This window comes from Melanotaenia boesemani, chromosome 3, assembly GCF_017639745.1.
Source record: "Melanotaenia boesemani isolate fMelBoe1 chromosome 3, fMelBoe1.pri, whole genome shotgun sequence".
Taxonomy (NCBI): domain Eukaryota; kingdom Metazoa; phylum Chordata; class Actinopteri; order Atheriniformes; family Melanotaeniidae; genus Melanotaenia; species Melanotaenia boesemani.
The window spans coordinates 16,824,895-16,841,123 of NC_055684.1; the positions used below are offsets into that span (position 1 = coordinate 16,824,895).

The 16,229-nt window shown below is 39.2% G+C and overlaps 1 protein-coding gene across 1 annotated transcript in view; it reads left to right on the forward strand.

The window, feature by feature from the left end:
- Positions 1 to 16,229, forward strand: part of LOC121636568 (CD276 antigen-like) — a 129,233-nt gene that overhangs the window by 56,523 nt on the left and 56,481 nt on the right. The window contains exon 3 of the mRNA XM_041980163.1: positions 15,767 to 16,105. Within this exon, the coding sequence (XP_041836097.1) occupies positions 15,767 to 16,105 (339 nt within the window). The remainder of the gene's footprint in view (positions 1 to 15,766; positions 16,106 to 16,229) is intronic.

Consider the following 16,229-nt stretch of genomic DNA (forward strand, 5'->3'; position numbering starts at 1 on the left):
TATATTTCAGTGTTTAAGTTTGTGGTTTAATTGTGTTTTTTTTTTATTATTATTATTCATCTGTGAGACATTTGTGCTACAAAATGTGTGTGTTCTGTATTCATGTTCTATAAAAGTTTTATGTATAAAATATGTTGATAATTGACTCAGGTAAGATTTTTACACACAAATCCAGATGTTCCAGAGACTCAGGCTTATTTCACAGATGCAGAGATTTTCAGGAGGAATGCCTCTCTTGAACACAAATGTTTGCAGTGTTCATTCTAGACTTTTTGGACTTTACTGCACTGTTTTCATGCATCTTTATCTGAAGCATTATAAAAAGTTGTGCACTGCAGTCATCTTATATAATGCTTAAGTTTTTAGCAAAGAATGGTAAAATCACATTGGTAATGTCCAAAGGTTCCAGTGCCTACAGCTGCTAATTCAGGTAGTTGAGCGATTTCATTTATCAGAGTAAGAAAGCAATCAGAGGATAAACAGGACATTTTTAAACCAAAGAGTCCCTCTTAGCAGGATGCTCATCCACCAGCACGATCAAAAATAAAGAAGTATCAGGATACCTTATATATATTTTTGGACTCACAACCATGAAATTTGCTTATAGAAATATTTCAGCCTTTTCTAAGCCATCTAAGCTGTTCTTAAGAGTTAATGATTGTTTAAATGTCTTGTGTTCCTTCTAAACTGATCAGTGCCTTCAACTCATTGAGCCACACAGACTGATAGCGCTGTATGCACTGTAGGCTACTTACCTACAAACATTTCTCCTGATTTATCTCGTCCTCCAGGCTTATTGCCAGTATGAATCCTGTCCTACCGTAGTGTTCTTCCTGAGGTACATTGTTTATTTAGAGTTAAAACTTTTTTTTACTTGTTTTGAGTAAGTATTCTGTTCAGTGTGTTATGTATGTCATGCTGACAACTTTTGTCACTGCTGATTGTCAGTATGAACATAATAAAAATGGTTTAATTTGTCTTTATTTCAGAAGATATTTAATAATTCAAGCAATAATTTAGATAGAACACCATTTTACACCACCATCACCCTCTGAAGGAGGAAGAGTTTCAATTCATACAACCACATAAAAACAAATGAAACAGTTTGATTAATTTGATCTTTTACTCCCCAACTGAAATCGTAACATCAGATCTTTCAGTCCACTGAGGAGACTGAACACTTCCACTGAATCACTGTGATTGGACATTTGACATCCTACCACACTCTAATCTACAGGTAATCTGTTATATAAGATATAAAAACAGTTTTTGCATCAATGTTAAAGCTGAAGACGTGAAAACAGTCTTCAGATGAATTCCAGGACTCAATGTTTCCCGTTGTTGTACATGCTAGCAAACAGTTATGTTAAAAAGACATTTCCAAGAAAAAGTGTCCTTAATGGAATTGGACGCAAAATGCGGTATATTTACCCTTACATCCACCTTACTGCTTCCATTGGGAATATGGAGAAGAAGTAGCAGCTAGATGTACTGTACTATTTCATTAATCACATTAATAAGTGTGAGCACCTCTTTAAAAACAGATGTTTTGGAGGTCTGGAGCATTCAGGTGTATTATTACAATGCCAAGAACAATTGTCGCTGCTCATCAATCTGGGAAGGGTTGTTAGACCATCGCCAAAGAAGTTGGAGTCCATTCAGTGAGATTATTTACAAGTTAGAACATTAAGAACAGTTGCTAGTCTTCGCAGTAGTTTACGTCCCGAGTGAATAAACTGCAATTTAAATTCTGATGAAGTCATTTAAAGAGAAGATTGTGTGATAAGTTTCTCACATTGTAACGAGAATCGTTTGAGCCCTTAATAATGTAATAATTATAGAATTAAATAAAAACTGAATGTAAGGCTAATTGGTCACCCTGCCTCTCACCTGCTAAATGCTGGGATAGGCTCCAGCTTCTCCATGACCTGTAATAGACAAAGCTATACAGAGAATGAATGAATGAAAGTGAAAAGAAGACAGATTGAATCCAATCTGAGTCAATAAATCATGTTTGTTTAATGTTTGTCATTAATCATGAATCCACAACACAGCAGTTTGTTTAGTGATTAAGAAAAATGTGAGTATTTACATCTATTGTCATACACGTCACAGTTTATACCCATGCTAACACAATCAAGACTTTTATATACAAGAAATACCTATTAGCATCATTGTACAAATGACTGTTTAACCCACTGAATCTGTCATTGATGCAAAATACACAAAAATAATAATAAACTTCCTCCAGCTGCCCTGAAATAGACCATAACAACTGAATAAAATTAACCTGTACTGTTTGCTGTTATTTAGGTTTAAAAACAGTTTTACAAGGCAAGACAAACACACTCTACATGTATACAAGGTTTGCCTTTATGGCTGCTAAAATTACACTATCTCCTTGTTTATGTACAGAGAACTCAACCTCACTTTTCATCCACGGTAACATTTTTCGAAGGAGAAATACAAACAGTTGTGTTCAGTGATTTTTGTCACCATGCTCATCTCTAACCTGTGCTTCAAAGAGAAACTGTTTCACAGACAGAACATAAAGTTTAACTGTTCAAACTTCAAGCCATCCCTTTTCATTATGTACAAAACTTTATTTCACTTTTTTTCTCTTAAGCATGTTTAGTGAAAATGATAAAATATAATTTGGACAAGACTTTGTATTAAAAGAAATAAATTCTGATTATAAGGGGCGTTGCATAGTTTATCATAAACTACAGGATGTGATTTGTTTAAATGGACTGTGTGACTTAACATGGGTACACTGAGGAATATTTAGGCCTTCATGTTTAATATAATCTGGTTGTATAGACTGAAACATAATCCTACAAACACTTCCCTCCTAGTCTGTGTAAATTCTTTCAGGATACGATACAAAATATTAAGAAACAGTAGCCCCACACTGGTGTAGCAGCACAGTCTGCTCATTATTGCAAAAGTTTTTCTAATTGCTATCAAATCTTTGAAAACCTCTCACATGTAATTATGATTAAACAGCATCAAGAAGACATCATTTCTGATAGTTTGAATGCATGTTTTTCAGACTCAGTGGATTCATGCTAACGAGGCCACACAAGAAATTAACAAGAAACAACTGATGCATTTTACAGCCAAAAAGAACCAAATAAAGTAGTGAAAATGCAATAGAACCTAATTTAAAGCATCTGGTTTTGCTTCAGACAAAAGGAAACATGCACAAAGTTTCTTTTAAATACGTCTGTGTCCCTGGAAAAACTACCACTCATCTGATCGGTAGCTCTGAATTTAGAGAATCAGTGTCATTAAATAAAGCTGACAGCACGTAGAACACTGGCAAAACTGCTGATTGCACTCAGTGTTTTCACTATAAAGTTCCATTTTAAAGTTAATTATACTCATGCATGAACTGAAACTCCCAGATATTCACTTAAATAATAAAAACTGAACTCACGTCTGCATAAGAATGCATGAATGTAAATGACGGTGCGTCTTGGTCAGCTGCAGTCAGTGTTACTAAGAGTTTTAGTTTTAATGGCAGTAAAACACTTCATCAGCCCTAATGAAAATATGCTGATGATGGTTTGGTATTACAGCAGAAAGACAATAGAAAAAAAATACAAAATAACTCTTAAAACATACTAAGAAAATAAAACACTTCAAATGTACAACAGATACACATCAAGCCTACACATTTAAACCAGAACTGACCTGCGGGAGCGTTTCTATTTAATAAACTCAGCATGACTGAAGTTCTAAACAAAGCTGTTAACAAACCTTAGTTAAACGTGAACAGATAACCCACAGCCAGCTGAACCTTTAACACAATGACACCTTAACACAGAGCAGCTTCACCACATGGACTCAACAGAAAACTGATAAAACTCAGTAAAACTTTCAGTTAGAACAACAGTAACAATAACATCTTCTGCTGGGACGCCACTAATAAATTATCATAAAATCGGAAAAAACATCTTGCTTATCAACTTCTTTTGAAACAGCAACTGATCTTACATAATGATCAGACTCATTGGCAGAATTATGCATGTAGAAGGTGATTAAAGGAACTAACTACAGGAAGTTTCCATTATCCCGTAGTGAGTGATGTTGGGTTGAGGGGGGAGTGATGTAGAGAGGCTGCCTAAATGGTCTTTCAACAGGGCTGATTGGGGAAAATTTAGATCTGTGATCAGGAGAAGTTGACCAAGAAACCTGACTTGTCTAATGATGTCTAATGATGTTGATGAAGTAAATATGGTTGTTATTTTATTTTAGAGGCAATGATACAGTCTCCAAGGAAGGGAGGTAAGACCAAATGGACAATCGTACCATGGTGGACAGATGAATGTGACAAAGTCATTACATTTAAAAAAAAGCTTTTGAAGTGTTTAAAATGAACCACTGCTTTCAAAATCTTAATAAATATAAAAAGCATAAGTCAATGTCAGGAGAACAAAAAGGAATTCAAGGAGAGACTGTTGGAGGAAATTCTGTAACTCTGTGGGAAGGGAGACACAAATTGATGATGTTTGGGAGATGGTTGTAAATATGAATGGAATAACAGACTATAGATATCCGGTTTTGATTGCTGGTGACATCTTAAGCTGTAACAAACAGGAAAAAGGTAATCCTGGCTCAGAACGTTGTTAAAATACAGCCGTCTTTTTTTGTTAGTATATTTACCTACATTTTTATTATAATTGTCTTTTGTTGTACTGTATCTATCTATCTATCTATCTATCTATCTATCTATCTATCTATCTATCTATCTATCTATCTATCTATCTATCTATCTATCTATCTAACTAACTAACTAACTAACTATCTAAAAGAAGATCAGCACCAGGGAACAGGGAATGATCATATTTACTATAAGAAATCTAATCATTTCCCAGTGCTATAGGAACGATACAACAAAGTTTGGGACTGTGGTAAGTTTCCAAAAAGTTGGAAAGAAGCTATTGAAGCTATAGAAGCTATATAATATTTCATTATTAATTTTCTATCCAAAACACTGCGGATTAAGAGAAAATAGAGGATATTTTTTCTTTTTTTGTATTTTTTTTTTAAATTTCTTTCTTTTTTTAAAAAATATTCATTTTAATTAATAAATGGCTCTGACCCACACTTCTTACCAGTTGGTGGCGGTAATGGACCATTAATTGGCTACGTGCACAATATGGCGCCTGGTTAAGTTCTGACGTCAAGGGTGCGGGCGAGTACTTCCGGTTAGGTAGTTAGACAGCAACACTGGCGACTTTCACTCCTTTTTTTTTTTTTTTTTCATTTTTTATTTTTGGTAACCTTGTTGATAAATTTATTAACAGTCATGAAACACAAGAATCTCCCCACAAAAAGTTTTAAAATAAACAATGAGTGTCCTCATGCTCATACAACGCCCCCACCCTCTCCAAGAGTACCCTTTCCTTAATTTATGCATAAGTCAGTCGCACATGCGCGTCAACACTTCCGTAGGACAGTGTCGTTAGGTAGCCAGGTTTAACCATTTTTTTTTTTTTTTTTTTTTATTCATAGAAAAAAGGTACAAAATCTTGTTGGGAATTTACAGACTTGAAATACAATTTGCAAATACAGACTTAGATGACTTTCACTCTTTCATTCAGTCGTTCGTGTTTAACATACTGTCCACAGCAGAAGACAAATTCCTGAAACAGATGAAAAATTCTGGGCAAATCAGTGGGGAGACAAAATCATTTTTAGCCATGGGTCAAATAGGTCAGCAGGGGTTGCCATACTCCTGAATAATTTTCCTGGGAAAATAATAGTAACAAAGAGGGACCCTCTGGGTCATTGGATAATTTGTGTTTTTGAAATAAGTGAAGGTTTTCTTATTCTAGGGAATATTTATGGTTATAACAACCAGAATCAGAACAAAAAACTACTTACAGAATTAACCACTATTGTTAAAGACTTATCCAAAATTTATGTAAACTATGACATCTTCATTGGAGGAGATCTTAATGTAGTAATGGATGAATGGCTTGACAGATGCCCCACAAGATTTCAAAATCATCACTATAATACAGTGTTACTTGAATTCTGTAACTCCCTCAAACTGACAGATGCTTGGCGCTATCTAAATCCAGACACTCAAATGTTCACTTGGTTTAAACCAGACGGAACAGTTAAATCTAGATTAGACTATTGGCTTATCTCCAACACTAAACCTGACTCCGAAATAAAATGTATAATCTCAGCTGCACCACTAACTGATCACTGTCTGATTAGAATTAATGTTATACCATCAAATATGAGCCAAAAAATGAAAGGATATTGGAAATTCAACTCAAATCTCCTCAATCATGATCCTTATTGTCAAGAAATAAAAAGAACTATTAAAGACATAAATAGTGACTCATCACTCACCAGTTTTAGAGCCAAATGGGAATATTTAAAATACAAAATAATAATAAATAATAAATATGCTAAAAGAAATATGTAATGCATTCATTTTACCAACTACAATGAAGCAAGGAGTCATCACCCTAATTCCCAAGCCGGGTAAAAACTCCAAATTAATTGACAATCTCCGACCCATAACTCTCCTTAATAACGATTACAAACTGCTGACTCATATTTTTGCAAACAGACTTAGATTGGGGATTGAGGACATAGTTTCAGACACTCAATCGGGTTTCATCAGGGGACGTTCAATACATAATAACATACGACTTGTACTAGATTTACTTGACTACAACTATCTAATAGAAGACGAGAGTTTCATCCTTTTTTTGGACTTTTTTAAAGCTTTTGATTCGATTGAACACAATTTTATGTTTCATACACTAGAGCTATTAGGTTTTGGAGAACTATTTATAAACACAGTTAAATTAATTTATAAAGATACAAATAGTACAGTTCTTCTACCGCAGGGTACGTCACCTAGATTCCCGATTCAGAAAGGGATTAAACAAGGATGTCCTATTTCCCCATTATTATTTATTATTGCTGCTGAGATGCTATCTATCCTTATAAAAATATCAGATTTTGAAAAACTAACTTTACTTGATAAACAACTGACTATAAGCCAACTTGCAGATGATACAGCCATATTTATGAAAAATAGCAGTCAACTTCCAAAAATCCTTGGGACTATAGATCTCTTCTCAAAAGCATCTGGCCTAAAATTGAACCTTATGTGAACTTCTACCTATTCATGATTGCAATTTATCAACCATTCATTCCATCCCTGTGAAAACAACAATTAAGTATTTAGGTATACAAAATACTAAAAATATGGATTTACTAACCAAACTTAATATCTGGGGAAACTTGGAAAAATGTAAAGCCCATCTCAACTCTTGGTCGCAGAGGGAACTATCTATTATTGGTCGAACACTCCTTACAAAAACTGAAACCATTTCTCGTTTCATTTACCCAGCTCAATCACTAGCAGTTCCTAAAGAAGCAATTAAAGCGATAAACCAAGCGAACTTTAATTTCATCTGGAAAGGTAAAACACACTATTTAAAAAAGAGTATAATGGTCCAAAATTATGAAGAAGGTGGCATCAAGGCAATTGACCTTGAATGTATTAATGGCACTATCAAAATTAACTGGCTAAAACAATTTTTAAGGCAACCAAAACAAATTTGGTATCACATTCCCAATTAAATATTTATGAAACTAGGCGGCATTAATTTTCTCCTTAGCTGTGATTATGACCCAAAAAGACTCCCATACAAACTCTCCTCGTTTCATCAACAAACTCTGCTTTACTGGAAAATGATTTACAAACATAATTTTAGTCCCCACAATATCCCAATATGGAACTGCAGATATATTCTATATAACTGCAAATCTCTGTTTATGCAAAACTGGTTAGAAAAAGGCATTTGTCAAAGTCTATTTTACATCTGCTGGACTGTAATGGTAACTTGATCTCATTTGGGGATTTTAGTGCTAAATTTAAGATCTCAGACAAATCTCAGTACAAAAAGGTATTTAACGCTATACCTAAACAGACCCTTCTATTGACATCTCAATTGTACAAAATTGGAACTACTCCAAATCTTCCTTCGCTTTTGGTGCAGGGAAAGGACTTGTTTGAATCTAAAGTAAATAACCTCACTATTAGACATATTTTTAACAAAGAACTGTTTCCATTCTCCACATCTCGTGATTTACTCTCTAAGTTCTTTTCCAGAAAAGATATAGAATATCTGAGATCCTTTTTCTTTAATGCTCCCGTTGCTCCAAGGGCCAAGGAAATTCATTTTAAAATCCTCAATGGAATTTATCCTTCATCTGATTTTCTTTATAGCTGTTTTGGTTTTGACTGTAATAATTGTATATTCTGTTTCAATCATATTGAAACCACAGATCATGTTCTATGAATGTATCTTCACCAGTGCCTTTTGGGAAGACTTATTTCATTGGTTATCTAAATTTCTGCCTGTTTCTGTTCTAAAAAGAGAAAATGTTTTATTTGGTTTTATGGTTAAAAATAACTGTCACAATATGTTGATCAACTCCATAGTAATACTTGGAAAGTTTTTCATACACAAGAATAGGTTTATGAAATCCATACCCAAATTCTTTGCTTTTCACAAAGAGTTAAACCAATATTTCTATTCTCTAAGTCACATGAAAGGGAAGAATGCTGTGAATCTCTACACAACATTAGAAGCTCTACGTTTATTTAAAAATCCCTAGCCCCCCCTATTTTTTTTTTATGTATTTATATATTTTTTCTTTTCTTTTTAAATCTATCTCTATCTCTTGTATTTGCACATCCCTTATGCGTCTGTTGCATTTGTATTTGACGTTGTCTGCCAACATGTTGAACATTTATTCTGTTCTGATTGTATTCAACACACTTTGAAATAAAGTAATAAAAAAAAAAAAAAGAAAAAAGAAGACGAATTCCTGGGGCTCAAGCCTACGTCACAACCCGGAAGTCACGTGACCAAAATAAATAAATAAATAAATACACACATCCGGAGAGCGCCTGTGCTATCATGTGCAACTGTTTTCACAGCTGATTTTTTTGTGATACGCAACATCTCATCTTAACTTAAAGTACATTTGTTTATTTCACGTGAACACTGTCGGTAGCTTACTGGCAGAAAGAGCTTGTTGTTAGCTACCTTCGTTAAACAAACTTAGCCATGTTTTTGTCCGAGGCGCCGAGGTACTTAATGTACTTCATGTCTTTCTTTCTTATGGATCAGGTTGGAACAACTGCTGTTTACCAACAAGGTAAGCATATGAAAGCAAAACGTATGATTTGCATACTTATATACGGATATTGACTGCGCCATATTAGCCTCTCTATCTATCTATCTATCTATCTAGCTAGCTATCTAGCTGACAACAGGTAGCTAGCTGACACCAGGTGGCTAGCTAGCTACCTGGTGTCAGTCTCTTAAAGTCTCTTTAAGTCTGATTCTGCTGCCCCAGCAAGGCTGATTGCAATTTCCAGAAAAGACTTATGGAAGATGTGCAACATCTTGGTCCAAGCATTGAATGACCTTAGCTTACCAAACAAATAAGGCCTGCTCTTCCCCTTCTTGTACATGGCCTACGTGTTGCACTTACAGTCTAGTCTGTTTTTAGCTGAACTCTAAAGTACTTATATTCCTTCAACTTCCACCTCTTCTCCCAGGAGGCAAACAGTGTTTTGTTTAGTCTTGTCACCTGAAGTCAACAATAGTCTCTTTTGTCTTGTTTGTATTCAAGGTGAGTGGATTGTTTCCATACCATTTTACAGATTGGCTATGGATACAGTTTATTTTTTATTTTTTATTTTTTTAGATGATTAGATTGGACTTTATTAATCTCACAGTGGAGAAATTCACTCGTTACAGCAGCTCTAATTACAGAATAAAATGCAGAAAGCAGACAGAATAAGGTGAACATGCATCAATATAAATTATTTACAAGAAAAGAAGTCTAAGAAAAACAAAAAATATGTAGCATTATAAATATAAAAAATGGGGGAATATATATATATATATATATATATATATATATATATATATATATATATATATATATATAAATTGACAGTGCAAGAAAAACAACCTCACTGGCTATATACATATTTACATGGTGATGGTGGGATATGAAGAATATGATGATATTGATAATGGGGGGTATTGCACAGTAAAATATAAATAAATATTACACAGTATTATGACTATACAGATAAGTTGTACAGTCTGACAGCAGTGGGAGTGAAGGACCTGCGGTAGCGCTCCTTCCTACACAGAGGGTGTCTCAGTCTGCTGCTGAAGGAGCTGCTCAGCCCCTCCACTGTCTGGTGCAGCGGGTGAGAGGTGTTGTCCATGATGGATGTGAGCTTGGCCAACATCCTCCTCTCACCCACCTCCTCCACAGAGTCCAGCAGGCAGCCTAGGACAGAGCTGGCCCTCCTGACCAGCTTGTTCAGTCTCTTCCCGTCCCGGTCAGTCCTGCTCGCTCCCCAGCAGACAACAGTGTAGAGGACAGCAGAGGCTACCACAGAGCCATAAAATGTCCTTAGCAGAGGCCTGCATACTCCAAAGGACCTCAGTCTCCCTAGGAGGGGGAGGCGACTCTGGCCCTTCTTGTACAGGGTGTCTGTGTGGTGTGACCAGTCCAGTTTACTGTTGAGGTGAACACCCAGGTACTTGATACTGTCCACCAGGTCAATATCCTTCCCCTGGATGTTCACCAGTGTGTGGGGCAGTGTCCTTCTCCGGAAGTCAATCACCATCTCCTTGGTCTTACTGATATTTAAGCACAGGTGGTTGCTCTCACACCAGTCCACAAAGTCCATGATGACTGACCGGTACTCCAGCTCGTTCCCCTCAGACACACAGCCCACAATGGCTGAGTCTCCAGAGAACTTCTGGAGATGACAGCTGCTGGTGTTGTAGGTGAAGTCTGAGGTGTAGAGGGTGAAGAGGAACGGTGAGAGCACTGTTCCCTGAGGGGCCCCCGTGCTGCAGACTACCACCTCAGACACACAGTTCTGCAGACGCACATACTGTGGCCGGTTGGTGAGGTAGTCGATGGTCCACGCAGCTAACTTTCCATCCACTCCAGCTCCATCCAGCTTCCCCCGCAGCAGTGCCGGCTGGATGGTGTTGAACGCACTGGAGAAGTCAAAAAACATGACTCTCACGACGCTCTCAGTGGTCTCCAGGTGAGCCAGCACCCTGTGCAGTAGGTAGATGACTGCATCATCCACCCCGATGTTTGGCCTGTAGGCAAACTGCAGCGGGTCCATCGCGGTGCACACCACTGAGCGGAGGTGGCCGAGGATGAGCCTCTCCATGGTCTTCATCAGGTGGGAGGTCAAGGCGAGGGGTCTGTAATGGTTCAGCTCCTTCACTTGTGATATCTTAGGAACCGGAACCACACAGGAGGTCTTCCACAGGACAGGGACCTTCTCCAGGCTGAGGCTCAGGTTAAAGATGTACCTGAGCACCTCACAGAGCTGATCTGCACAGGTCCTGAGCAGCCTGGGGCTGATGCCATCTGGTCCTGCAGCTTTCCTGTTCTTCAGCCGCCTCAGTTCGCTCCTCACCTGGGCCGATGTAAAGGAGAGGGGGGAGGTGGAGGGCAGTGGGGGGCTGGTGGTGGAGTCCATTAGTGTGGAGTGGAGATGGGGGGTAGGTGAAAGTGAAGGTGAAGATGAAAGTGGTCGGGGGAAGGGGATGGTAGACGCTGGACTGGGGATGTGTGAAGAGGAGGGAGGGGGGGCAGAGAGAGTGGGATTAGAGTCAAATCTGTTAAAAAACAGATTTAAATCATTGGCCCAGCGCTGGCCTCTATCAGCTGTCCCTCTGGCACCACTCTGTCCAAATCTGGAGATCTCCTTCAGCCCTCTCCACACGTCCCGCGTGTTATTCTGCTCCAGCCGCTCCTCCAGCTTCTTCCTGTAGCTGTTCTTGGCCCGCCTGATCTTGTACTGGAGTTCATGCTGAACTGCTCCTCTCTGTCCCCTGAAATGAAAGCCCTCTTCTTCTGGTTCAACAGGACTTTAAGCTCAGAGGTCACCCAGGGTTTGTTGTTGGATAAACACCGCACCCACCGGGTTGGCACAGTGTTCTCCACACAGAAGTTAAGGATTCAGTGTTAATTATACAGAAATAAATCAAAATGAAAGAATTCTTTGCCTTTATTCATTTCTGCTTTAGATCTGGGGGTTAGGAAGGGTTCTGATTGGACAGAGGGTGGACATGATGTATTTACGTCTACCGGAATAAAACAAACTCCAGTTCCTGCTTCTTTTTGTCTACAGCACGGAAGACCACATAAAAGTCATTTTGTCTTTGATTTTGATTATAGTTTTGAAGCAGCAGTTCGACACTAGCATCCTACTTCACTTTCATCAGTCGAGGAGGAGAAGGAAGGGAGAAAGAGTACTGTACTGTCATCATGACAGGAAAAGGCAACGAGCAGACACAGAACGACCTGAATAATTTAAAGTGGAATGAACGTATACACCAGTGATTCCTAACCCAGGTCCTTGAGGCACACTGTCCTGCAGGTTTTAGATGTCTCCCTGCTACGACACACCTGATTCAAATTCATGGCTCATTAGCAGACTTGTTAATTTCAATCAGGTGTGTTGCAGCAGGGAGACATCTAAGACCTGCTGGATAGTGTGCCTTGAGGACCAGGGTTGGGAATCACTAGTATACACAGTCAGGGAAATATTAAATTTGGATTTAAAATAAAAAAAAGTATAAAACATCCACCTACTTTGAATTTTAGTTTAATTCGGAATGTCCATTTTCCTTCGGAATTAGATGTTTACAAGGTCATGTTTAAAGAGGATTAAATTTGTATTCTGAAATAAAGGGAAATTAAAACTCATGTAAACATATCCTTTGACTCTGTACTCAGCCTCTTGTCCATCACTAATACACCCCATAACTGCAGAGTTTATCAGTGTATTTCTGCAGATGATAGGACTAAGGATGCTTTTACACGGCTGCTGTTTGGTTGCTTCTAACGGAAAGTCATCTGCTTTCACGGATAGTGCGGTTATCAAAATAATATAACACTTGATGTCTGTTTACTAAACAGTCAGTGGTAGTGGAGGCAAGAAAAGTGGAAGGGCAGAGCCCACACACAGAGTTAAAAAAATACTGGAGGAAACCTTGAACAGTTAGTTCTTTTATGCCTGCATATTATGCTCATATAACCAGGTATTGTTGGCTACTAACAGCAAACTAAAGATTTTATAACATTATCTCCTAGCCTTGTTCACACTTCAGTGTGCCCTAAAGGTTTGTGTTTAGGGAACCCAAATTACTAGCAGCAGCCCTGAATAAATCTAACAAACTAGCATGTTTTTACACCATGAACTGTCATTATTTGATATTATCCCTGTGCAAAATTAAACAAATTCCACTATTACTGGATTGAATGGGATAGGATTATAAAAACAAGTATTTATATGGGTTGGGCAAAATGTTGTATTTTAAACTGAATGTCGCACATTTGATGTCACAAGCACTTTTGCTTAAAGACTGTAATCATATTAAGAAGATTGTAAGTTTTCTTCTCTGTCTCAACAACTCACAAACTGTGCAAATTACCATATAAACACACTACTAGTCCAGGGTTTGGACACACTTTGCCATAATAGGGAGAGAGCTAACGAGCTTAACACCTTTTTCAATAGGTTTAGCTCTCAGACTCCCCCTGTCTCCTCTGCCCCTACCCCAGCCATCCCACACCTCCCCCCTCTTCCAACTGCTCCACTGCTCTCCCCTCCCCCCCCTACAGTGAGCCCACTGGATCAGACTGGACTTCAACCCATAACACCTCCCCCTGCCCCAACCCCTTCCCCTGGCTTGACTGTAACAGCCTGGCAGGTGAGGAGACAGCTGGAGAGAGTGAACAGACACAAGGCTGCTGGCCCGGACGGTATCAGCCCCAGGATACTGAGGACCTGTGCCAGCCAGCTGTCTGTAGTTCTCAAGCACCTCTTCAATCTGAGCCTCAGCCTGGAGAAGGTGCCACAACTTTGGAAGACCTCCTGCCTGGTTCCTGTTCCTAAGAAGTCATCTCCATCTGGCCTCAGTGATTACCGTCCAGTTGCCCTTACATCACATGTGATGAAGGTGCTGGAGAGGCTGGTGTTGGCCCACCTGAGGCCGCTGGTGAAACCTTCTCTCGACCCTCTGCAGTTTGCCTACCGGCCACGTGTGGGGGTGGATGATGCTGTCATCTATCTGCTGCAGCGAGCTCACTCGCACCTGGATGGTAGTGGAGGCATTGTGAGAGTCACATTCTTTGACTTCTCCAGTGCCTTCAACACCATCCAGCCTTCTTTACTGAGTGGGAAGCTGTGGCGGATGGGTGTCGGCGCGTCCTCTGTCTCCTGGATCGCTGATTACCTGACAGACAGGCCGCAGTTTGTCCGGCTGGGCGGTGTCCTGTCTGATGTGGTGATGAGTGATGTAGGAGCCCCGCAGGGCACTGTGCTCTCTCCATTCCTGTTCACCTTATACACCACAGACTTTCAGTACAACTCAGAGTCATGTCACCTTCAGAAATATTCTGACGACTCTGCAGTTGTTGGGTGTATAAGTGGTGGACGGGAGGAGGAGTACAGGGGGCTGGTGGACGGATTTGTGGAGTGGGCGGGTAAGAATCGCCTGCTGCTTAATGTGGACAAGACCAAAGAGATGGTGTTAGACTTCAGGAAGAAAGGATCAGCTCCACAGCCCCTCTGCATCCTGGGTAGTGATGTGGACACGGTTGAGGAATATAAATACCTGGGAGTGACTATTGATAACAGACTGAGCTGGAAGACCAACAGCACAGCTGTGTACAAGAAGGCCTGCAGCAGACTCTACTTCCTGAGGAAGCTGCGGTCGTTCAACGTGTGCAGCAAGATGCTGGAAATCTTTTACCAGTCTGTTGTGGCCGGTGCCCTGTTCTCATCTGTGGTATGCTGGGGGGGCAGCATTGCAGCCAGTGACACCAACAGACTGAACAAACTGATCAGGAAGGCTGGCTCTGTCATTGGCTGCAGACAGGACACTTTAGAAGCAGTGGTGGAGAGGAGGACACTGAACAAACTGTTATCTATCTTGGATAACCCGGACCACCCTCTCCACCCTGTGCTGGACAGACAGCGGAGCTCCTTTTCCAAAAGGCTCAGACAGCTTCGCTGTCTCAAGGACCGCTTCAGGAAATCTTTCCTGCCACACGCAATAAGACTGTTTAACTCATCATCATGGTCTCAGAGATAACAATATGAGTGACTGTTGTAACTGGTGAATCTTTGCACTGACTGGATCAACCTTGCACAGTTAAACTCCTCATCTTCACTACTAATCATTGCACTGGACTATATTATTCGCTGGCTATTCTCACTCTTACTGTGTATAGCTAAATACCTAATTGTATAAGTCTTGTAAATATTGAAATTTTTATACTGTTTTTCATTTTTTTTTTTTTTTTGCTACCTTAAGAAGCACAACTGCTAAATGACTGTACCGCTGCAACACCAAAATTTCCCAGCTTGGGATGAATAAAGTACTTCTATTCTATTCTATTCTATTCTATTAAATCTAATGGAAAAATGTGGCCAATTGACCCTGCTTTACAGGGCATACAGATGGCGTCAGAGTACACTAGTATAAATGGTATTGTCTGAAGTCATACCTCGTATGAAAAATATATCCTGGTATAAATTAAAAAAAAATATGTACACTACTCAGTCTTAATGGAGGAGACGTGTTTGACACAGTATGTGTTACGGTGCATTTTAACACAATCCCTGAAACTTTGTGTATTTTTCTTTAAGGAACGAATGCGGTAACATTGGAGGCATTGGAAGGAAGTGATATTATCCTGCCGTGTTCTACCAGCACCAAGAAAGACATGGTGTCGGGGCTTTTTGACTGGAAGAAAGACGACAGCGTGGAGGTTTTCATGTATGATGCTGGTATTCATTACAACAATGGACGTTCAGGCCAGGATCCGCAGTTCAGAGGAAGGGTCTCACATTTTCCAGACCAATTGAAGGTTGGCGACGCCTCCATAAGGATAAACAACACTAAAGTCGAGGACAGTGGAAGCTATAGATGTATTTTTCCCCGTCTTCAGCCAATAGAAGAAAAGATCATTACACTTGTTGTAAATGGTAAGTGCATTGTGTTTTCTTTAAATTCTTTTCTAGAATATTTCAATCACACTGAATTGAAATATCTAGAAACAAGTCATCATCATTGCTTAAGCTACTCATTAACCTGGTATTTTTAAATGGC